The sequence below is a fragment of the Anoplopoma fimbria genome, chromosome 17 (assembly GCF_027596085.1).
Source record: "Anoplopoma fimbria isolate UVic2021 breed Golden Eagle Sablefish chromosome 17, Afim_UVic_2022, whole genome shotgun sequence".
NCBI classification, from domain to species: domain Eukaryota; kingdom Metazoa; phylum Chordata; class Actinopteri; order Perciformes; family Anoplopomatidae; genus Anoplopoma; species Anoplopoma fimbria.
The window spans coordinates 7520700-7546584 of NC_072465.1; the positions used below are offsets into that span (position 1 = coordinate 7520700).

General features: G+C 45.3%; 1 protein-coding gene across 5 annotated transcripts in view; it reads right to left on the reverse strand.

The window, feature by feature from the left end:
- Positions 1 to 25885, reverse strand: part of foxp1b (forkhead box P1b) — a 149544-nt gene that overhangs the window by 17430 nt on the left and 106229 nt on the right. For 2 of the 5 annotated variants that reach the window (XM_054617894.1, XM_054617893.1), the window contains 4 exons: positions 15540 to 15677; positions 15200 to 15331; positions 11379 to 11529; positions 5162 to 5387 (listed from right to left, as the gene is read on the reverse strand). In XM_054617894.1, the coding sequence (XP_054473869.1) occupies positions 5162 to 5387; positions 11379 to 11529; positions 15200 to 15331; positions 15540 to 15677 (647 nt within the window). Of the gene's footprint in view, positions 1 to 5161; positions 5388 to 11378; positions 11530 to 15199; positions 15332 to 15539; positions 15678 to 23470; positions 23553 to 25885 lie in introns of those variants that run through there. The other 3 variants (XM_054617897.1, XM_054617896.1, XM_054617895.1) reach the window with 3 other exon arrangements.

Consider the following 25885-nt stretch of genomic DNA (forward strand, 5'->3'; position numbering starts at 1 on the left):
AAAAATCACAGAGAGAGAGAGACAGCTGTTAATAAAACTTTTTAGTATCGACAGAAGTTAAAGGTCACAGAGGATTGGTCCTCCTGTTAAGCTGACTCCTGGTTTGCACCTCCCTGTGCGCTCTGTATATGTAGTTTCCACATGAAAAACCTTGACTTGATCCGTGTGGAACCAGTGTACCTGTATGATCTCCGCTTTCTTTCCTCCTAAAGAAGGAGACTCATGTTGGGAAAGCACGACCGAATCAATACGTAATTATTTAGTATCACTGAGCCATGTTGTGGTTGACTTTGATCAGGACTGCTGGGGGGCTTCTCCCGTGCTGCCTGCTGCATCCTGTCCCAGAGCCCACCTGGAGGAGAGTGATCCACGACATGAAACCCCCCCCCCCCCCCCATAAAAACCATCAGGCATTATCACACCACGCGCAAACTGTAAACATCCCCCGCCTGGCATCAATTCATCTACTGACCGATCTGCGTCACCAGGTGGGCTGACAAGCAACACGGTCCATGCCGAGCGTATGGCTTCGTACCATCAAGTCTAAATAGCGGGAACGTCCCTCTTGAAAAAAACAACAACTTTACAACATCCTCCATATGGCGAGAGGCGTAGGGACCGCGGCGAGCCACAATCCAAAGCGGCCTGTGTCTGTTACGAGAGCGAGACAGCGAGCCATATGGACACAGGCACTTCACAAGACACACAACTTTCAGCTACAAGAGCCTGGGGGACTGGCCTACATCGCTGCCACCTGTGCTTCTGGCGAGCACGACGCCACCGCCTCCACTACAGTCTGAGCCCGACTCCCCTGGAAGACAGGCCAGGTAGGGAGATTCATTACACCACAAACTCTAGAGCTGCCATGTGGGAATAGCTCCAACCACTGAAATCTCATTCATATACATATATTCAATACAGAGATAACGTCTAACACTACGACATTAGGGGACGTCTTTAAGGACAGAGGGGGGGGGGAATAAATATCTTTAATTGCTTAGCCAATCATCCATCTGCTATGATTTAAAACATTGATGTAAAAATTGAGAAATTTAAAAAAGAAAGCATATGAAGTTTGCAGGATTAAACAAGCCGATGCTCAGATAAAAATCTAATTTGTATCAGTGTTAGTAAAGATGTACCTCAAGTAGGAAATTTTAAAGGCCGTCACAGGTTTTCCTTGTGTTGTAATTACTTGCTTAAGAGTTCACATTGTTCATAACATGTGATAATTGCATTGCAATTAGGAAGCAGTCAAGCATTCATGAATGTGGTTAGCAGATTTTTTTTTTACCCCCTACCTCTGTCAAAAGTCTGAATATTCTTTTTTTTTTTAATTCAATTATGAATTATGCATTCGCATTAAGACCTCTGTTTTGATTCAGCTAATAAATAGATGGCGGAAGACCCATTATAATGAGCTTTTAACAAGGAAATGTGTGGACTGGTGAAGGTAACGCTGGTTTTTAATTTAAAGAGATCCTTTTTTTTTTCCATTCTTAGCGAACAGGCTTGTTGGTTAATTCTGTATTAATAAGAAATTGAAATGTGGAGTGCGCTGGGAATCAGTGAGCGCAAAGCTCTGCGAGGTGCTGGCGGCAGAAGAGCCCTTTTAAACGTCGGATGGCTAAACAGTAGTAAATGACAGAATTTACACCAAATGAGCTACATTAGTGTAATGGGAGAAGAGTGTAGGATTCATGGGGTGTTCTCCCATTTGAGAACATGTTGGAGGGGAGGAAAAAATAAAATAAAGGAAACCGCTCTGCAGTTCCCTGTGTTGCGTTAAATTTGACTTGCACCCAGGACAGGTCTGTCAGGAAGTTATCATTGTCAGGCAGCCCCGGAGGGAAGAACACTCTAATGATCTCGTAACAGCGATGAGTGGAAAGAAGAAAAAGAAAAACGTGCCATCAGCTTCCTTTAGAGGAGCAGGAACATTAAAGTGCCTGTAGACCCGGACAGGAAAAGGTGTTGCGCTGTGTTTATGTGTAGCCAGACTCAAAGATGACTCCCGACAGCTGCTAGCCACTTGTTTTCTAGTTCACTTCTTTTGATGAGATGCTTTGGGCCATAAACAAGTCATGATCTATGGCATCGCGTGCTGATGGACTCAATCTATCAGCAGGAAGAAAGAAAAAAAAAAAGAGGAAGGGAAGATTGATGTCCAGCATGCTGCATCAGAGTCTGGCCACAATGTGTGGGAAGCCAGTCACAACACTCACTGCTAGTACTAATGTTAGCCTATTCCCTCGCCTCCTCCCCCTCAATCCTCCACCCATACTCTCTCCTTCCCTTTCTTCATCACTGTGCCACTGCATGGTTTACCCCTAAATTATTTAATTATCAGGTTTTTTTTTGGTGTTAGACAAATGAAAGGCGAGAGAGATGGGAGTGCTGTGCCAAATCTGATTATTTATCTCCTTAACAGATTGCTGTGTTACAGTCCCAGAGCTGTGGTTACTGATGGTTGTTGGGAAGCAAAGTGGGCCAAGCGCTTTGTGAGGATGCTGCTCCCCCCCCCCCCACCCCCCCCACCTTACAAAGCTGATGCAGCACTGTATTGGGAATTTGTGTCAGATACAGATCAGCCACATTTCAAGCAAATCATTGAATAAAGATGACCCGGTTCACTGGGGGAAATATCTCGATCTGTGCGTCGCAGATGCCGAGGCTGGGAAGCAACGCGGGGGCCGACAGATTGAGTGACTCAGGACCCGGTCGTATCGGGGATGCTGTTCGGACAAACACGGATCCCCAGCCTGCCTCGCCGGAGTGCTCTGCGAGAAACAAGTAAAAGCAGATGCACGAGCTCCCGTCTTCGGTGTGTCAAGCCGGCAGTGATTGAATTTCTCCTCCTTCCTTAAGACGGAAGTGCAAAGCCGGTGAGTGATTCCTGTGGATGCACTTAAGGTTTTAGTTGCAGGCGTCGTTGTGCCTGGGCAGATTTTATATGACACATGAAACTAACTACACGGTACTTAGGGCCTGCTGTAAACCAATCTGAAGCCAGTCGGGAAAACAGGCCCATCAGCAGAGAGGCTTGTTTCTGTTGCATGACAAAAGGACTCGCCAAAACCGCATCAATTAAAAGTTCATTAAGTTCAGCGCTGGGAGGATGAGGGGATGCTCTCTATTTACGCCCCGGCCGGGCCCAGCCCATTATCTTCAACCTGATTATTCAAATCCCTGGATTATAACACAGACGTTTTTCTCAGAGCCTCGCTTGGAATAACCATACTTAATAATATTTCATTTCTCTTCCCCAATGGTGCCTGATTAGAATGGAGTCTGCATCATCAAAAGGAGACGAGAGGGAACGACGCTCTTGATAAATTGTGTGATTTGGAGTGTCCCTAAAATTAACGCAGGAGAGGATTATTGGTGGTGTGATTCTAAATTAGCATCATTCAGCAGTCAATAAATAATGTTTTCACTTTGTATCAGTCGGCCATTCTTTGTGATTTGCAACATCGGATAGTCTGGTGTAGGTAATCCACCACTCTCTCAAGCAGATGTGCTGGATGAGAATCACCTGCTTGGTTTTCTGACAGATCTAAGATACTGCGGGAATATTCAGACTGAGACTGCCTTCTTCACTTAAGCTTGTGTTAAACTGCTGTTGACATCTTCTTTAATCTCTGACAGTCGGCGTGAGGCAGAGAGGGCTGCCAGCTCTCGCGTTATGTCTTCTCCGATGTTTCATGCAGCCCCTCAGCCGAGGCTGGTTTTCTTGCCTTTCCCTGCCACCAATGCTCTCACCTTGTTTGCTTCGCCCGGGACAACGTGTGATGGAGTGAGCGAATCAATATCCTCCCCTGCGATTTGTCTTTAACTTCACACACACATAAAAAAAACAAAAAACAGACATTCAGCCAGACTCATGATGAAGGACTGGAAGCCTGTGGATACTGTCAACTGGAGGAGCAACTAACGCCCATTTTTTGGGGGGATTTTTCTCCAGTGTCTGTGCTGGAAGATACCTTTGAAAACAGTAAAGAGGATAAGTCCGCACAGGTAACACAAATCTGTTTAAAACCGATACCACCGCTGGAAATAACTGCTTTCCGCTTGTATCACTCCATCAGCGGATCATTGCGTTTCCTCTCCAAACACCTCAGATCTTCTCTACAAGCCCCCCCACCATGTCCCATCCCCCTCTCACCAGCAGCCCCTCATCACCTCCAAAGGCCCGCTGGTTTACCGTGCTAAACATGTTTTCATCCGGGCTGCTTTTCATAATGACGCGTAGGGTTTTGATCACTGAAACACAAGTCAGATGTTGCGCAGTGAGCTCACGGTGCCTGGAGGCTCCTCACCAGCAGTTCAAAGATCAGGCTCTGGTGCAAGAAAACAGGCAAATGTGTAAGATGCCAAATTAATTCCTTCCTCAAAGACGGAGATGCGCGCCGCTCGGAGAGCAAAAACCCCTTTAGATAGGTGATTCATCCTGGTTTTGAGAAGCACTATACGCCCAGGGTTCTGTGTTTCTAGCACATAATAGCTTGTTGTTGGTGTAAAGCTTTTGTTATTCCTGAGGTGACAGGTGATGATGAGGGGTGTTTCTAAATGTCAACAAGTTCACATGGAACTGGTTCACCTTTCTCAAAAGACTGATCTGAATGTTCTCAAGGCCAGTGCAGCTGAAGTCACAGCTGCACTGGCCAATGTGCAACTGAAACAATAGCGGGGGGGGGGGCAATGCCCTGACCCGCTCTTTCTATTAACTGTATTTTGATCCCATTTCTCCAAATTCCTGCATTCCTTACAGGTGTTCCTGTGAAATCCCAAGCTGTGTTCAGGCACATAGAACAGTGAGTGTGACGGCCTTAATGAAAATAATACTTACACACTATAAATTAAGAGTAGTCTCTAGGCAGACTCTATGGGGACATGTCTATCAACTGAGCCCCTGTGAGAAATAGCTATTTAAGTGGGAATATATGAGCGTCTTCTGTTTGCTTCACACCAAAGATGACAGTGAAGACTGTTTAATTACCAGTCGAAGGTTACACATAAGATGAGGAACGGTGCTCTCAAAGGCTCGCATTGTATAAAAGCCAGCACAAGAAGCCTGTGTGTCTTCACTGTCCCACGTTTCCTCATGGTGAGAGAAGAAAACAAGAAATGTAACATCAAAAATAAAGACCTTGGGACTCACCCGTCTCTCTTGTGACTCATGTATTGCCCGTTGGTGGAGGCGTGCTGGTTGAGGAGTGGGTTCTTTGGCGGTGCCGGGGAGGACAGGTCGAGGCCCCGGTGGCCGTTGTTGTTACTGCTGCTGTTGTGGTTGTGGTGGTGGTGGTGGTTGTTGTGGTGGTGCTCCTCCTTCACGTGAGCACTCGTCACCTCCTTCCACAGTTGCTGCAGCTCGGCTGGAATCATGCCTGAGACAAACAAATTGGATAATTAAATCAATTAACAGCTAATCCAACTCTCTTCTTCATGACTTAATTAAATCAAAGCGTCTGTAAACAAAGCGCAGTATTAATTAGAAAATACTCCACTACAGGGTAATGCACTGAGAGCTCTTGCCTCCCCCTCTCTCTCCCTCTCTCTCTCTCCGCCACCTCCTCCCATTTCTTTCCCTGTGATCTGAAGCGTGTTTGTATACACAAATCCCTGGCATTCACGCAGATTTCATGCCCAGAGTAAATAATTAACATCCAGACAAGGCGTGAAATCTGAATAATCACCATCATTTTCAACAGAGCGGTGCAGAACATACACAGCAACAAAAAAAAAAAAAAAAAAAAAGTTTACAATAGCGACACTAGAAAACATCCCACCCCTGCCTCCTTGAGAAACAGGACCCTGGGGTAATATTCTCAAAAGCGCATTAATGTGCAAAATACTTAAAGCTCTGCACCGCCTCCAATTGACACAGAAGACTTAAACCTCATTTAACAAGTCAAGCACACTGCAGCTCACACAGCCCTCTTTGAAAAAAAAAAAAAAAAAAAAAAAAAAATCCCTTGAAGACAGACGACATTTTTCTGTGCGCTGGAAACAAATCGTGTTTTTTTTTTTTTTCCTTTTCTGCCTGTGAGTGACAGCGATCCCGACACCCAGGGCCAGAGTCGGGATGAAGAAGGATAATGCCGTGTTTGTGCACCCCACTTTCTGTGTCTGAGAGAAGCGAGCCTTTGTTGGCACACAATATATGTGTGACCAACTACGCTGTGTCTGTTACTGTGCCGGAGAAGTCTGCTTTCATTTTGACACAAATGAGGATGAAGCAGATATGTAGAAAATGAGATTAAGCCTCATGGGCGCAGAATCCGTGGCTATTTTGTATTTTCAGTCAAAACATTCAGCGACTGGATAACCCCCGATTTTTAATAGCATACTGAAAGATCTAATGGGGGAATGTGTTTGGATTTGTATTGGGTATTGTAATCGGTGCTTAAATAAGCTGCATGTTTCAAGCATGGTGAAAGAAGGCCCCTCGGATATGTGGTGAATCTAACCACGGAGCAAATGGGCAAGGCCGCTCGTTTAACATTACAATTAATTAAATCCATTCTCAAAACGAGCACTGGCAAAATTAAAGATGATTTGCACATGCTTATCTTCATGGGTTTATATTCTCCGGACCCCCTAACCCCCCTCCTCCCTCCCGTCCCCGTTTCTCATCACCAGCTCTATAGATACCAGAAGTGCTCCTTTCAAGCACCAGATTGTCGCACATTGTGTGCAAAATGCTTAGTCTTAATTTATTCCTGTTGTGGAAAATAACTGCGAGGTGGAGATCTCAATACGATCAGCGGAAAAAAAATATTTTTAATTTGATAAGCTACTAAAGATTTTAATTATGCTGGTAATGGAGAACATTGGCCTAATGAGGCGGAGGACTCCGGAGAGACGCAGGGGCTAAGAACTGTGAAATGAGTCTGATAGGATTGCTGTAAATTCACACTAGATCGTTTGCATATCAAAGAGCAGGAAATGATTACAGGACAAATCAATAACCTTTCCACGTTCCAAGGAGCGTCTTTGCTCTCACTCGAGTATCCCCAACACGACCGCTCCGTTCTGCCCTGCCTGTATTCTCCCTCATTCTCCTCGGCGCCTTGATGTGCCCTAATCGGAGTGCACGTCCATGACAGGCTAAACATGCTTAATATTGAGGCCTGTGCTATATTGCATGCTAATCCACAGCATGCTCATTTCCAGTTGGATTTTTTCAAAGGATCCATTGTTGTCTTAATGCTTTGAGGAGACTTCGGAGTAAAAGTTGTTTTTTTTCTTCTTTCTCTACGGCTGGTTTCGGAAGCGGAAGGTCACTGGTGATGCGAGTGTCCTGCGTTCAGACAGCGGGAACAATCATTCCCCCCCCCCCCTCCACTTGGTGCCCGGTGACAGTGGGCGATGTATTTTTAGCCGATGTGCTTGACAGGGCGGCCCACACTGGCTCAATTACCCAGCGGTCCTGGTGACCCCGACACCGCTGTTTACTCGGATGAAACCGCCAGCAGCGGATAGACCGGCCTGATGAGAGAGGTAACGGAGTGGGACCGAGCTGTCTCTTTCTGGATCTGGTCCCTGGGTTTTATTGCTCTCCGCTCTCGGTGCTCCTATCTAACCCTAACCTCCTCAAACTCAACAACAGCTATGGCTCATGATTCCACATAAAATGACAATAAAATATCATTACGCCGCTGTCTCGGAGGGCATTACATTTTTGTGTTTGGGCAAAACGCATTGAGTTGCTCTCCATCTGATTACTGCGGGACACATAATGACATTGATCTGGAAATCCTCTTCCTCGGGTCCCCCGACATGTCCATCCTTTAAATGCCGGATTGGTTTATCTTTCCCCTTTCCATTTTTCAACACAACTATTCCACTCATTACGGCCCGGGAAATACGGACAAGCACTTTAAAAAATGTATGTTGTTGGGACACTTGATTGATCACCGGCCTCTCAACTCAATTTTACCTCTGCAGGGTAGCTCTGGCACACAGACAGGGCCGAGCTCTTCAACCTTTTCCTGTCCTTGTCCCCCTGTACCCAGGTGACCATGTTCGAGCAAGCGGAAAGTTGATTTAAGGTTCATAATGACATCAGTTGCAGGCCATCATCCCCCCAAATAAAAAATGGCCCCCAGTGCTCCGGGCTCTTTAAACCGAGCTGTTACTTCTCACACACAGTGCCGGTGCCGTGGGGAGGAGGGGAGGGTGGTGGGGGGGCAGTGACATCGCTATTAGTTTATTGTTCCGCCAGGCTGGGACCTTTACTGCACCCCTGTTTATGTTTCCGTAATCACTGGCCTGCTGATATGCACCCCTTAGGCCTGAAATATGTCCTGTCCTAATGCTGCAGGAACTATTACCAGTAGCCCGCTGCTGGACGTATCAATCACTGACAGGTCAGCCGCCGTTACCCACCGCTGTCCCTGATGTGCCGCTGTTCTGTGAGCACTTCATGGCTCGCCACGTTCTTTGCTTTCGTATTACCGACAAATTTGTCTTGTCACTCTCCCACCGGCCTCTCCCAGACAGCTTAAATGATGTTGTGCAGCTACAAGGGCTCGCTCTCTCGCGGCGCAACCTCTGAGTGTGAGAATAAACATGCGATCGCACACACACACACACATGCAACACCTGAGCAACATGAGCAGCCACTGACTCACTTATCAGGTCAAGAGGACAGGCTTTTTGTGAGAAGAGGAAGGGAGGGGGGAGGAGGGGGGGACGGTTGAGGATCAAATTTATATTTATGAGAGTTATATCCTCCCCAAACACATTGTTGTAATTTATAACAGATACCGTCTGGCCGCTTCCAAGACTTTGACCATTAATGTCAAAAGAATTTACGACAACAGAAACAAATTATTGCTCCAGATAATGTGAGCAATTGTTTTAATTTCAAATGCATTCCTTCAGTCCGTCGATTTGGCAGAAAAAAACCAAAACATTTTGTAATCTGTCAGCGATTTGGTTAAGCAGGAGACTGATGCACAAAATGAGCTGCAAACTGCACCATAGTGTTCAAAACATAACTGTAGGTCGCACACCTACTTTTCATTAATGACTCTTTTACAGTGACCTATAATCTGACAATATTTTGGGCTTTCATTGTCTCTGCACAAGGGAAATAATACAGAGGATGCATGTAATAACTGCCATTAAAAAAAAAAAGAATAAATACAAATAATAATCATCAGTTTAAAAAGTCACGCCAAGTTCTTCTGCCCCCCCGAGTTTGAATCCAATAATCACCGGGAGCCAAACGGAGCAGATCAACTCATCACTTCCGACGCAGTGCTAACTGCTAGCTAGAGTGTTGCAGATTAGATCTGAGCACCATAGGCCTGGCCTACTGGTGCATGAAAGAGTTTAGTGATGTGGAAAACAGAAAGGTCATCAATAACTTCAAACAGTCAAGCAGAAAATGTGTAGAATAGGGAGACAAACTGGGGGCCTGAAGCGCTGGGCTAAGTGTTGGAACAGCTGTCGGAGGCGCCGAGTTAACCATCAACGAACGGCGAGGACAAACTGACCGGGTTCGATTGGTTGTGACAAACGGAAACAAGACACTGGTTGTACATTGTGTGTGTGAATGTGGGTGTGTGTGTGCGGGGGGGGGGGGGATTCATTTTCTTATCTTGACATTTATGCAAACAACAGAAATGATTACAAATCATTTCAATACATTGCTGAGGGTGGAAGAAATTCACTTCAAGTGAAATCCAAATTTTCTCACTCTGAATTAAAAGTAAGATGATCTCTCATGATTCTTCAACTTTTAAAATTCCTCCTCTGTTATTTCAATATGGTATTGTGTGGTGCAATCTGCAGGAGGCGCCAATGATTTATCTTCTGTCAGGTGTTGATACAACTTAGAGAGAAATTAGGCCCGTGGTGAGACGCATTAAAACCACCAATTCAACACAATTAACCGCGCAGTCCCGACAATGTGTACTCACAACTGAACAAAAGGGTGAAAGGTGCATGGAGTCAACACACCCACTCTTTTGATAAGCTGAGATGCCTCGGGGGTATTTGATGATGACACACTATAAACAGGATGTTCTGGGAACTGTTGTGAAATCCATCAAGAGCACAGTACCTCGCCGTATCGCCACATAATGCTTTACTCAAGGGGTGTGTGCGTGTTTGCCAGACTTCTGACACAGAGCAATTCAGCCAAGCGCGCCCACAACACAGCAACGCTCCACGCCTGTGCCCATGGCAATCGTCTGTGGGTGGATGAGTGATTCCATACCCAGTCCAAACAATAACATCACTGTACAAACCGTGTTTGTGTTTGCCTATTACCTAAGCGCGCCCCCCCCCCGCCCCGCCCCCCATGAGCACTCCCGTTCTTATCGCCCTTATCTTGTTATTTCAAAACTGTTTGTCTTAGTTGGGAATGAATAGTCAATGTCATGTCCCAGAACCCTTATGACGGCGTCTTTGTCACGTTGGGGGGGGGAAGAACCACTCCTTGACAAAATATTAAAGAATAAATAAAGACGTAAACTTCCTGGCCAAACAACAAGTATTGACTCCGTATCGAGTAGCAGGGCCGTTTCACAATGACAAGTTCACTGGCAGTTTACCGAACAATAGATCCAGTCTTCCCTCCAGGCTGAAGGAGACTGCCACCCTGGGATGCCAATCACAGGCTGCAGGACGGAGGGTTCAAGGACAAAGCTCGGACACTCTGAACAGTGGGACCTTTTTTTACCTCTAATAAACAAAGTGTAGCACACCACCATCAAACAGCAGTAAACAGTGAACCCGGACAAGAGGCTTTAGATGGCGTTTAGTGAGCGAGCGCTGGGTGAAGATTTACAGTAGGTGTGTCCTGAAACACTGTGCGGTTACACACTTATAGAGGTGCTTTGTCCGCTTAGGCTAAACAAATTTGCACAGGTATTGTAGCAGAGCGATAACAGTAGCAGATGAAACCACTGTGGATATACAGGGATACATGTGCACCCACACATGTTGGTAAAACTGCTACAACACAACACTAATAGTTCTGCGTGACAGTGTTTGTGACGCGTTAGCTCCTCTGCTACAACTGAATGCTTTCTCTGGCTAGATATATTCTATATGTGTAAGTAGAATAGTTCCTTATCAATAAAAACACCATCATGTGATGTGTTCAGGGAACAACTCCCATTATAGCAGGTGGAGGAAATCAGCTGACCAAATGGATCATCCATTACATCAATAAACAGATGTATTAGCATGAGCCTAAGATACATAGTTATCTTCCGTTTACGCCGGCAAACACATTTTAGAACTTCCAAGTATATTAGAGTAAAAAATAAGCGTTAGACAAAGTTCCTGTTTGAGCGGTTAAGGGATTGCTTAGACCAGAGCTAACATCTCCGCAGAGCTGGGTGATATCATGTACTGACCCTGAGTGAGGGAGTGCAGCGGCAGGCCGGTCTGTCCGGGCTGGATCGTGAGCAGCCCTTGCCTCTGAAGGTTGAGCAGATGCTGCTGCTGGACCTGCTGGACCTGCAGGAGCTGCTGCTGGAAGGCCAACTGCTGGGCCGACACCTGCTGCTGGAGAATCACACAGAAAGATAGAGTGGCACACCATCAGCAAACACAAACATATATATAAATACATAGAAGCATAACAGCCAGTGCTAACATGCGAAGCGGAATTTCAGGTTTGTGCAATGCTAGATTCATGTAAGCCGTTAAACAAAATCATTTTTTAGTCTGAGGCCACAGAGTTCATAGGTAGTAAAATGGAACACTTTAGAACAACACATTCATTTGTTAAAAAAGAGCAAATTTTGCGTGCGTTAACACACAATAGCACGGCGTCATTTTCATACATTTGTGCCTTTTAGTGTGGGTTTTTGTCCAGGCCCACTTACGACAGGTGGAGTATACATCTCTCCCTCTCTCTCTCTTAATTAACGAGGAGTTGGGAGGCAAATGACAAACAATGAAACAACATAGTTAATCATTCATAATAAGAGCCACAGGAATTTAATTACAGCCATTCATAATTCAGCAAACAACGTGTGACTAAATCAGAGTGCTTAATAACCACCCTAGCAACTCTCACAACTCTCCCAGGCATGGCGCTGAGCTCAGGGATACACTCCACACCCACCACCACCACCACCCCCCGCCCCCAACCAGCGCAGCCGGCGTTGTTCAGCCGCTGCGCTGTGGACCGACTGGGCGATCGCTGTGTTGTTGATCTAACTCTGCTGCGGCTGTTTCATCAAGGACAGCTTTAATGAAAAGCTGGCGGGCCTTTACACATTTCTTTGGCTCTGCGGTGAGTGAAATGTGTGAACTTTGATGGGATGAGAAAGAAAAGAAATTGGATGGGAAGAAAAGGAAAAAGTGAGAATAATAAATAGAAGTAACTTATCTAATATCTCCAATCTCCTCTGAGTGAAAACAAATGAGAGATGATATTTAGACAGAAGGGTCACAGAGGAGTCATGACTTTTAACCCTTTCATCAAGCCCTGCTCTCAACAAATCCACAGTCAACTCACCCAAAAAAAATTCTATTTCTATTAAATTCTTTATCATATTTATCACCAATTAAACAACAACATCCATCAGGACACCTTTTGTATTGTCTAACAGATAAGGATGCCTGAGACTCAACAGGATGTTGCTGGCCTGTTTGTAAGTATACAAGGCCAGTTTGTCAAGCAGAGGGGGGGAAAGAGGTGAGGGAGGGGGGCACTAAAAGCTGTGCAGGGGCTGCCAAGCTGTGCACCGCGCCCTGTTACCAAACACAGGATGCACCACTTTGTTTACTTCTCACAATCGAAGTGCATACGGGAACAGAAAAAAAAAAAAAAAAAAAAAAAAAAAAAGGTCTCGGTGCAACGCGGCTGTCAGGTCACTCGCTGGCGGCTCTGAAAACCACTGTAACAGCCAGATAAAACCCAGCTCCCCCCCCCCCCCCGCGTTCGGCTTGTCAAAAGGGTCTAGCAGGCCTTCCTCTCGCCCTCTCTCCTGCCCCCACCACCACCACCACCACCACCACCACCTCCCTGCCTGCCGCTCCTGCACCGGCCTTCGCTAAAAATAAAGCTCTGAGCTGCACTCGTCTATAACGGCGAGCGGGGTCGTCTCATTGGATCAATCAGGGGGGAGGAAGGCGCTTTGACAGTGGCAGCGGAGGGTCATAATTGAGGAGTAACCACATTTATGTTTCACGGGCTCATGTGCTCATCTAACCCAAAAAAAAAGGAGAGAAAAGAGAAAAAGTGAGGCAGAGATCTCGCCGGGGTCTTGGTGAAATCCGGCATGCAGGTGACCTGTGATCTGCTCTGATCTTTCCCTATTCATGAAAAGGTGTTTGGTTCTTTTTTTCCCCCTCCTTCCATCAGTGAGAGAAAAGTTTCTCATGTCTTCAGTGGTTTTCTGTTGTACAGCTCCTCCCTGACAGCCCGAGACAAAGATAACAGTGCTACGGGGGCGGGTAGTTCACAAGGAACAATGTCTTTCATCAAAATCACTAAATAAATAGAGGGTGGCTTTTCAGAAAAAAAGAAAAAAAGGGGAAGAAAGAGAAAACGCGTATAGCAAATTAATTTAACTCTCTCCCCTTCACATGTTTTTTTGTTTCTTCTTCTGGTCCCATCAGCTGACAGGAGCTCCTGTGCGCTCCCAGCATGCAGACACATTAAACCCCCCCCCCAGACCCAATAGACCAAATAAGAGGTTAACAAGAAGTGGCACGAGGGAGAGAAAAATACAGTCCCTGACAAATGATAAAGAGTGACACTGGCAGGCCTTTATTGTCAAGCTTCAAATATAAAAGTTAAAGATCTTTGAAAAACTAAATTTTGATGTCTTTAAAATAAAAGAGGCACAAAGCAACAACAGGGGGTTATTGTCTGGCAGCCACAGGGGACTCACTGCATAATTCTTACTCTGTCTTTTGATGGCTGCTCGAAATGCGACTGGAAGAAGAAGAAAAAAAAAAAAAAAAAAAAAAAAAGCCAGAGCGATGGGGAGAGAAAGAAAACATCGGCGGAGGGGGAGAGCCTCTCGAGGCTGCATCCATTTCCTGTGATCATACATAATATGCTTCAAAAGTTGGCTTTTCTTTTATTCTCATGCTCCATTCAACTGATCAATTGCACCTCCTTGCTCTCCCCCCCCCACCACTCTCTTCTCTGCCCTGTTCCTCTTGTGTTTACATCGGATGCGACTTGGTGACAGGCCCTATCTGAGGCCGAGGAGCTCTGCTGTCATGTTGATTTATGGGAGCATCACGCCGCAACTTGTCCAAACTGAAGCCCGCAGTTCATTAATTAGGGAGCTGCGACTTTGAAGTCGGGCGTGTCGACAGGACGCCGACGTGTGAGTGAGCGCGTGCGGATGTGCATGCGCCCCCCGCCTCTAACGCCGGGGCGTCGTTTCACTGTGCTTCCTCCACTCTCCAGACGCGGAACTCAACTGGGAACGAGAGCCGAAAAAAATTCCCAGATCGTCTTTGAACTCCTTCTGACCGCACAATAATAATTTGCTTTGTCCACCGTGATGCCTGTATCCTCCAGTCATTAACACGCATTAAGCTGCTGCCTATGAGCAAGCCCTGCTGTACTGGAGGGAGCGAGAAAGATGTATAGAGAGAGAGAGAGAGAGAGAGAGAGAGAGAGAGAGAAGGGGAGAAGAAAAAAAAAATAACACAGGCAACAAAGCTGGGAGCGCTCTCTGCACTGATATCTCACAATTACATGCCTTCTCTTCCTCTGCCATTTCCATGTTAATTACCGAGAGAAAAAAAGCCTCTCAGATTTATACGCTCCCTGTTCCTGCCTTTCTCCCTTCTGCCTTTCATTATGTCCTACACGAGGCTCGCAGGAGCGGTCATCTCTTTGTTGTATTGGACACTTGTTTACTTGGAACAGAAAAAACAACAACATCTAGAACAATGGGGCCGGGGATCGTGGCTCTATAAAACATGGTGGAGAGAGGAGGAGGAAAAAAAAGAGACGCTGTATTCTCAGCACTGTATCAGTCAGTTGTTACCATTTATCCAGCAGGTCTGACATGCTAATCAGAAGCATGAGTGCACTTGATTCCCCCCCTCCTCCTCCTCCTCCCCCCTCTCCCCTCTCTACTTTAACCACAGTCTGGAAGCAGATGGGGTCGAGGGAGGGAGCACACACATGCCTTCCATGCTCTGTCTGGCCGACGGGGTTTGGTAATGGCAGGGATTGGGAGTGATGTCAGCTTACCTCTTTACTCTGCTTGCTGCTTGCATGCTGCTGCTGCTGCTGCTGCTGCTGTGGCTGCTGCTGCTGCTGCTGCTGTAAAAGCTGGAGGTGGAGCTGTTCCTGCTGCTTTTTGTAGAACTCTTGGAGTTGCTGCTGCAGAAAAGATGGGGCGACATGTGAGTGAAAGTCTGCCAGTCGTATAAACTCTTTTTTGTTTCCTTTTTCGATACTTTGAGGAATGTTGAGGCAGAAGAAAAAGCAGCTCAAAGTGAATTTGTCTTTGTAAATAACCCGCTGTCTATAGATAAGAAGTTCAGCAGGCCAAAAATGATTTGTGACGAGAGAGCCAGATGCACATTACCTGCTGTAACATGAGGGCCTGCTGCTGCTGGAGGAGAACCTGGAGCTGCTGAGGGCTCAGGACTTGCTGCTGAAGGATTTGCTGCATCTGCTGAGGAGTTATCACTTGAGGTGTCATCATAGCCACTGAAACTGGAACCTGTGCAGACACATAAAAGCGATAGGAACGTCAAAACACTGAAGGGGTCCACTAATACAGTGAGGAATTAATGCAGGAGTGAAAAAGCAAACCAATATTCTAGAGATCATCAATAAACTCTGATCAAATATGGAAAAAAAAGAGAAGGCTGATGACTAAATATTCCTCGTCAAAAGACTACAAATAAATACATGATGTACTATAACTACAAAATGGCGCCTTGCTTTTGACTGGATGCATCTCAAGTGTCATCTTCACGTGTCACAAGCTGCACACACCCTCCAGCAAACACACATATTCCAACCCCTCTAGCCGTTATGACACCACAGCAGACAGAGGCGGGCTAGAGGACACGAGACAGCCAAGGCGTGGATCATGCCTGTGGAGCAAAAAGCATCCACCCAGACCTTCACCCTCCATCCTCCGACCTTCCCCTCTCACACACACACACACACACACACACACACACACACACACACAACATCTCAACACATAACACCTGATCTGATATGATCCACATCTGCCGCTCAACACGGCAAACACACCTGAGGAGGCAAGATTGCCTCAAAAAAAAAAAAGCCCACTGCTCCTCCGGGATGGGTTAAATGCAGAGAAATAATTTCCCCATTGAATGCAGCTAGTTGCTAGCTCATCGCATGCAGCGGGAAATGTCGTGTGAGGAACATTTCATTAGGGCCGCTGTCAACGCCGATCTGTGGTCGTGAAGATGCAAGGCGCCTGGAGGAGGAGGAGCCACAGCGGCGAGCACGCAGGCCCCTAACTAACTCCCAGCAGAAAGGTGTGAGTGCATGACTCCTCACAAACAAGTGATTTGTTGTGACACTGAAGGAGCCCCCACAGTTGTCAGGGTGCCTTAATTGCTCCGGCGGCGTCGTGGACTCGGAGTGTGTCTGGATGCTGCCACTCACTGCTATGATGTGCGACGCCATTAAAAGCTCCTTCCCCCGTCATTGGGATGTCATGGAAAGGTGTGCTCTACAGTCCTGCTTCTTTGCAGCTGTTAACGTGCGGTGGCGATTGTGCTTTTGTGTACGTGGCGCTCAAACACATTAGTAATGTATGTGCATAAGTGTGTGTTTAAAAATGTGCTTGTGTATCCTTCATGGCTGATGTCAGCAGCTGATAGAGAGCAGAGAGTCCGTCAGTGACAGTCTGTCTCCGCCAAGGTTACCCAAATTGTGTGGCCGCCTTATAGCTAATGACACCCCCTTTGAATTTTTCATGCATTTTCTGAATGCGCATTTCGTCGTTTTGAAAAAAAAGACCTCGTCCGGTAACGAAGGGGGGGCCTTTTCTTGACACGCATATCATCTTATTCCGTAGCATTTTAAAAAAAACACAAACAAAGCGCCGCCATAATGAACAGCGTGTACTGTAAAGATGAAGAGGAGAGGGCAGCGATGTCAAATGGGATGGACCGTTTTTTGATGCGGCGCCACGACACACACTGTGCCGCCTCCTTTAAGGCTCGGGCCCCACCCAGGACTAACGCTCCCTCCACATTTTTCTCATCTGCAGCATCGGGCTCAGGGAGCGCGAGGAGGGAGAATGCAATATTAATTCCCCCCCGTATTATGTCTTAATATGCAGTTCATCTTGACTTTTGCACATGACTTGTCCTGTCATTTGCATAGCCCCGGCCTCCCATTTCCTTAATTTCACAGTCATTATCCACTGAAGTCCTTCTTCTTCTTTTTTTTTCTTCTTTTTTTTTCCTGGGCATTGCTAATTTTGATGAACTATTTTGAAGGTCAACCAGGCAGCACTGTCTTGCTGACGTGCAAGCGCCATACACGATGTGATATATAGTCCCCGTCTAAACATGACATTTACCCCCCACCCCCACCTAGCATGCAGAACGAGGATAAATAATAATGCCCCCCCCCACTTTTTTTTTTTTTGAAGCTTTGCTTTAATTGTGTGCATTAAAAATCGTCTCCGTACTTGTCATGCTCTATTTTTTACTACCGTGTTAAAGCTGTAAATTTAGCCTTATTTTCAAAAGTATAATCATTTTGTCATGCCACATTATATAGAGTGTGATGTGAGAAGAAAAAAAGACCTTACTCCATGTTCTTTTTTTTTTTTTACACACTTCAGCTCTCAATAGCTGCCAATTTCATTACAAATTACACAGAGATTTTCTTTCAATTCAAGCGTCTTAATTCTTTACACCTTGGGTGTATATCTCATCATGGTTTCACACCTCCCCTCGTCAGGAGTGTCTGGCTCACGGTGACTACAGCTGGAGCAGCCTCCTCTGTGCACGGCCCCAGCAAGAGGCTATTACAGACCCCCATTTTATTACCCATTACTACTGAGGTCATTAGCAGCAAGAGGGATTGTGTGCTTCTTAACCTATTGATCAATGTAACTACTACCATTTAATCCTGTGCTGAAGGAGTGAAAATCTGCCTAAGACTGGATCCTATTGAGAGGAAAGGCGGGAGGGAGCACTTTAACTGAAAAATATTGCCCTGGCCGCTGTATCATGCCCATTTAACGCAAACACAGGACGCCAGTCGCCATTTAGAGCACTCCCATACGGTGCGCTCCCTTATCACTCGGATAACATCATGACTCCAGATGATCCGCCAAAATATATGGCCATCTAAAGATAGTCTGAGAGGAGGCTCGCACTGGGCTAATAACTGGAGGGATCTACTGAGCCCAGCTCTAATCTGCTGCGCCGATACGAGGGTGTGAAAAAAAAAAAAAGGACATTCTGAGGATGCCAGAAATAGCTGACGTTTATGAATTTCACCAAGGTGTGGTGCTCTCCAGGTGCCTCCCACACATAAACACTCAAAGGTGGAACGTTCTCACACAGCTGCGGAGTGACTGGAGGCAATATACTGTACCAGCACAGGCCTGCTTGCCAAACACACACACACACACACACACACACACACACACACACACACACACACACACACACACACACACACACACACACACACACACACAAATCTAAACTGTGGCATGTTAATGTCACAAGCACATACAGGCACATGTACAGCACAGAACACCCTGTATACGAGGAGCAAAACCCGTTTTCCATATAGGGTAGGAGAGTACTGTATGTTCAGTTTAAAAAATGTACATGCAATAATGGACAAAATATTAAAACATACAAATGAAATATGATTAATTTAAACATTTAAAATGTTTTTTAAAACAAAATATTCCTTTGGACAAAGATAAGGATCATTCATATCCATCTTATCATAATTCTCTGCACCACCTCTGACAAAACACACAGTACATAAAGCATTTGGCATTAAAGGACACCGACAGTAAGACAAGTTCGAGAGGGGAAAACCCGAGAATGAGGGAACACGAACCCCGCACATCTGACAACGTTGGACAGCGACTGATTCAGAGTTAATGAAGACGCTACTCGAGCACCGCAGCCCCCCCTCCCTTCCTATCACATGTCAGAGGTCAAAGCCCGGTGAGAAGGAGTAGGGGTGAGCGACGATGGAAGATAGCCCCCTTTCTTTCCTCGCCGCTGAGGCAATTAAGAGGAACAGACATGAGAGACAGGGAGGTGAATGTCAGTGAGACCGACACAGACGTTTCACCGGCCGCATGAGGAGCAGCGTGGCTGAAAGAAAAAAAGGACGAACAAAAAAATTATATATATATATATATATATATTTTGAAAAAGAGATTTATCAAATTTTCATTTGTGCTCCCTGGGGTCATGTTGTTTTGTAGGAGCATCAAATGGAATGGAGAAGTAAAAAAAAAGAAAAAGAAATAACAGGCCCTGGAGAAATCACAGTCTAGTCCGTTTGATGCTGTTGTTTTACCTTGGCCTGCAGTGACATGACTTCCCATCCTGACTGTGATCTCCTGCATGAAAATGTAAACCCAAATTAGGATTTCACGGGAGCTATTGTACTGAAGTGATGTGTGAACGTAATTAGTAGCTGCAAAGACTGTTTCCATATCATTCAGGCAGGTTGATTGAAATCTCTGAGGTAGAGAGCATTTATATCCCTCGTAAAATATAAAAAAAATTAAAGAGACTCAGTATATTCGCACAAATAATCTTTTCCCCTAATAATAAAAAATGACAACAACATAATTTGTTGCAAAATATAATTTGTGTACACAGCAACACATTTCAGATCCTAGATTCTTCAGCTAAGAGAATTTTAAAAAGGCAGGACAGAACCACCCATCCCTACATGTGTTAAGACCTCCATTACTCCTTCCTCGTCAACCACAATCAAGCTGTTTTAAAAGTGTTTACAGCTCACATAAACAGGATAATCACGGCCACATCTTGTCTCCGTTCACCTCACACTATATATCCTAAATTGGGTGTAGGGGCCGTGTGTGATGGGGTGGTCTCAAATTATTTGAGCAACTGTAAAAACAAAGGTTAAGATTGCATTTTAATTAACTATTTTTTTTCTTCTTTCTCAAATACAAACAAACAGTTTTTTTTCTTCGCCGGAGCTGGTCCCGGTGTCGGGTTTAAACAAACAAACTGCGAGGAGGCGAAGTGAGCGAGCTCTCGCCCCAACAATAACAGCTGAGCTGTGAGCTCTGGATGTCATTTCCCACACTGGAGGCAGCCATCGCTGCAGGTGACCCACTGCTGAGGGGAGAGCACACAGGGCACACCCCCACGACACACACACACACACACACACACACACACACACACACACACACACACACACACACACACACACACACACGCACACGCACACGCACGCAAAGGCACCATCCTCTGCATCACCAACATTTTCCTAATTTCAATTCAGAAAATGTATTTAATTTTTTTTTTTTAAATCAATGCCGGGTTATAGTATAATTATGAATACTTTTAACATTAAAACAACTCTGACATTTCTAAAAGTGAGCATTTCCAAATACCCCAAAATAATTCTGGTTCACATAAAAAAAAGGTGCTCCGTTTCATTTTGCCGTGTGACTCAATGTCCCGTCACTCTTTTTTGACCTCTCAAGCCACACCTCCCAAGTGCTGATTTCACAGCCACAAGGCGGTTTGAGCTCTGAAACCTGGCTAACAAATTCAGGGTGACAGCTACTGTCCCACACACCACCATTCTCACCTTTTCCCGGAAACGCCTCACCATCACCGCCGGGGTGAACTGCGTGTGCCTATGATCTGATGGGTTACCGGCTCAGGCCTGTTTTCGCAACGGTGCACGTCGTTACACCAGCCGGTTTGAAATTTAATTAAGATCACAGGCCCTTAAAATCCCTTTTAAATGAAACTGTAGTTAAAAGACAATGGCTGACACATCCTTGTGCAGATTGTTTCTATTCTCTGCACACCGGCAATGCAAAAGAGCTAATCCTTGTTTCCATGACGGCGGACGAGAGGGACACGAATTGTGCTGCCTTTTAATGTGTGTGGTGTTATGTGACTCATATAAAAAGTATACAGCCAATTAATACAATTATATAGAAAAAGACACTCAGTGAGAGCAGCAGGTTTACAGCATCAACTAACAATCAACTTCACACACACCCCAAATAAACCAACCCTTTAATTTTCAAGGTGCAACAACACCATCCCATCGCTTGTAGTTTAAAAAATATATACAGGTTGTGACAGAGATGGGCGGTGAAGAAGACCTTCTGCCATAAAACACTCTACACCGTGTAATCTGGTTATGAAAACTACCATCTCAACCCTTTGAAACACATGGCATCTCAAGTGTTAGAGTTAATCTCATCTGAAACACATCACACAACTCAGAGCAGAAATGCCCCTTAAAAAGAAAAAAGAAAAAAAGGAGAATGAATGAAAGCCTTTTTTTTTTTTTTTCAAGTAAAAACATGCTTCAGACGTGAAAGCCAGAGGAATAACAGCAGAGAGCAGCTGGTGTCTCACTATATCACTGCTAAACTATTCCCCCGTCTCTCCTCTCTCTCTGTGTCTGTCTTTGCCTGCCTGCTCCAGTACAAAGCGTAGACCGTCCCTGTAAAGGATAGCCCCGGCGAGCCGCGAGGCTCTGTCGGCTAACCCCCCATGTGCACCCCACCACCCCTCTCCTCTCCTCTGTGGCACACGGCTAATATCTGGTTGCCTATGTCATGGTTTAGAAAATGACAGGTGCTCGCAGCCCCTGCGCCTTGACAGGCCACTGCACAAATAATGCCCCAGCCTGAAAGGGCTAATGCACTACTAATGAACAATAAATCAACTTTGATTACAAACTGTCAGCCCAATCAGCTCGCACTCCAGCTCTCCCAAACTGCGCGTCTCGGCACAGCTGCACGGCATTACGGTGCACACTGCCCCTGTTTGGGGCTCCGCTGTCCTCCTCCTCAAACCCCTCCGCTGGGCTCCTCCATCACTCCTTTTATTTTGAAGGCAACCACTTTCTTTTTGCACTGACTCGAAACCGGGTTTGCAAAACAGCTAAAAAAAACTAAAAAACAGCTCTCGGAAAAAGTGAATCACATGCAATTCTTTTTGATAGTTGCATGAGTGTATTACTCGAGATTAATCAGAGGAAAGACACATGAGGTCATTAAGCAGCAGAAAGTCAATAGCTGTCTTTTGTGTAAAACCTCAAAACTGTCAAATCGGACTCACACTTGACAACAGAGAAAAAAACTAAAGAAAAAAGACCACATCTTTCCCTCCTAAAAACACCCTTTGTTGAAAGTACACACACACACACACACACACACACACACACACACACACACACACACACACACACACACACACAAACACACACACAGACACAGACACAGACACACACAAACACAGGCATGTACAAGCATTCACACACTCAAAACTTTTCAGGAAGATGCGAGCGATGACATTCGGAGTGACAGCGCGGCCCAACGTGGTTTTGTGGTGACGGTGTCAAATATAGAGCTGTGCCAATCCGTCTTAATTCACTGTGACACCGCGAGCAGAGTGAGGATTAGTCCAGGCCGTAGCCTCAGAGCAAGCAAAGTCTGACCAGCAGAAATTTACCTCAGAAGAGCATATCATTGCAAAATGCACAAACAGAAAGAAAAGAAAAAACAGATGTGCAGCAGACTAGCAACTATAGATGTTCTACCTGATTGGCATGCTGTACCCTGGAAAATATTCTAAAACAATAAAGAAATAATATAATCCATTTTTGAGAAAAAACAACAACAATTGTGTAAAAGAGAAGGCAAACCTGACTCCTGTTTTTCCCAGAACTGTCCATAATTCAAACAGCAGTAGAGTACAGTACAGTATAGTACAGGATCCTGCTGAACTGGTTAGCTCACTATCGGCAAAGTAAACAGAACTAAACAAACAGCGTGAAATGGCAGACAGAAACTTGCTGTAGACGGTCAGGCATCTTACTGACAAACAAGTCACGGCTCAAACAAACTGTTGCTGGAGAGTGAGAGTGAAACGCTCAAAAAGCCAGCGGCAGCACACAGACCGACAGAGGCAGCTAATCCATACAGGCTTGTTTTGAAATGCAATACACTCTTGATAATGTACATGACACCTGCTTTCTCCTATCAGGACCAGCCTGTAAACTGCCCCCCGTCTCAACGGCAAAGTAAACCCCCGGATGACTGCTGCTCTCACACAAAACCGCACCACAGAATTAAGCAATTGCAAATGATACAACATCAACGACAGACAAGACAATAAAGCCTTCCTTTTTCTCTCTTTTTCCCCGGTCAAATTAAATTGTCAAGTCTTTTTTTTTTTTTCTCACACAAGAAAGCAGGCAACAACAAAAAAAAAATCACAGAAATCAATCATATTGACAAACCTGACAAACTCCATTTAGCTGGCAGGGTAAACAGAGTACTGGGCCACGCGGTGTGGAGTGAAGCAGAGCGGAGAGCGGAGCGGCGAGGGGAAGAGAGAGAGAGAGAAGAGAGAGAGAGAGAGTGTGTGTGTGTGTGTGTGTAGAGAGAGAGAGAGAAGAGAGAGAGAGAGAGAGAGAGAGAGACACGCGGACTGGCAGGCAGGGAGGCTGAGAACGAGCGCTGCTGTGCTGTGGAGTCTCCAACCTTCCTCGGGATACAGACAGATTGCACGCGCGAGGTTGCTCCCCGGCTGACAAGATACAAAACTATCCAATCAACCACGCCCTTCTCCACCAATCACAACCAGCCCTCTAAACATAATCAATTCAAATGGGGCCACACAATAGGGAGCCGCGGGCTGGGCTTGCAGGTGAACCCGTGCCTTTGTGTGGGGGCCCCCCTTTCGGGAAAAAAAAAAAACATACAAGAAAGAAAGAAAGAAAGAAAAAAAGACACAGTTGACGGCTGTTAACCCTTTGACCCCTGCCGGGACTCCGGTTGTGCTATTGAAACAATGGGAGCCTAAAGAAAAGAGGCCCTTTAATTAAACAACAGATAAGTAAACACAGCTATCCAGCGGAAAGAAAGAAAACTGGCCCCCGCTATCGGCCCCTCTTTATTGTTCTGCTAAATGGAATTGTTTACAGTGGCGGAACAAAGACACAACTCATTTCACATGCTGAAAACAACAAAACGCACAAACAGTTCAGACGCTTTGTACTTTTTTTTTTTTTTTTTTTCTTCTGTTCCATTTACATTCCACAAGCTGGGACAACACCACATGCATTTCATTTTACAGTAAAATGATGTATACAAGAACAGTTTGTTTTAGCTCCAACAATTTTAATGTGCACATTTGAACCGTAGCACGCAACTAGTCGCAGTGCAACATGACAACTTTGTGTGCATTTGGTCATGAAGATTAACCACAGTGGGCATAAAGTTGTTTCCAGTTTAAAAAAAAAAACCAAACCACTTATCCTACAATTTGGCTTCAAACTAGTTTTAAAAAAACCCACTCACATTAATAGCTAACATTACAGCAGCTACGGAACCGGGCAATCCATCCGACTCCATCCCCAATGAGAGCAATTAGCTGTCATAATATCATCACACTCTTTAACACCCGTGTGCACTCAGTTAGGGGAAAAGACAAAAACAGGACCCTGCCACCTACTGGAGATCCTGCTGAACTCACCAGGAGAGAGAAAGAGAGATAGAGAGAGAGAGAGAGAAGAGAGAGAAAAGAGAAGCCTGGTTGTCAACGTTTAATATATATATATATATTTATATATATATAAATATATATTTTAACCTTCTAGCTGAAAACAAGCTCTATTTAAATCAAACAACCAGCACATTTCACTCTATAGTCCATAAAAAACATGAGGACCTTATTTCTTTTAGTGAGAACAATAAAAACAGGTTCTCCAACTTGTGCAACCCACTCAACAAAAGAATAAGAGGAAAGGCATGGGGCGAGATTAACACCTCATTTTTGTTAATTATCATGACAATAAACACGGCGCTGAATAACGGCGCTCCGAAACACAGCTTCATATCAACAGCTATAAACCCCTTGGCTGAGGATGAAGGAATGTTTCGTGGGACGCGTTCCAGTCCGCAAACACGCTGGTAAAATAAACACGAGCGGCTGCATAACAAGCCACCACTCTCGCCTGCTAATAACTAACAATGAGCTCTGCTAAGCTGGCCTGACCTATATAAATTATTGACTGGGACACCTCAAGTGTCAAAAGTGACAATTCCAATACATATCACAGGGAATAATTAAGTGGAAGAAAAGGCGCTTTTATTTTCTATCTGACACCCCTCAGGACCAACACACACACGCACACACACAGAAAAAGACAAGTGACATACTCACAAAGACACACGCACAAACACACACACACACACACACACACACACACACACACATGCACAAAGTGGTTTAGGCTACAGCCACACTCTTCTCCCCCGGCACTCTCCCTGGGGTGGCATGTCGGCGTATTCTCAATAAAACACCTTCTTAGCAGTAATAGGCCACTGTTCTCATTTCAACGCTCCCAAAGGCCTCATGATAAATTTAGCAGACACACAGTTCAAGCTTCTCTCCTCTCACACACCGTCTTTCTAATCCATTGCCTCGGTGCCTGCGCCATGTAAAATAATTACACATATGTGTCGATGCGATACACACGCTGTATAGATTTTTTTTTTCCTTTCTTTTTTTTTTTACTCCTTCCTTCCTGCGCACAGAGAAAACATCAATATCCTTGAGCCCTGAACCCACGTTCCCTTGCGATAGTTTACAGAGAGTGCTGAGCGATTGTGCTCATGACAGAGTGGATGACATTATATTTCCTGCTTGA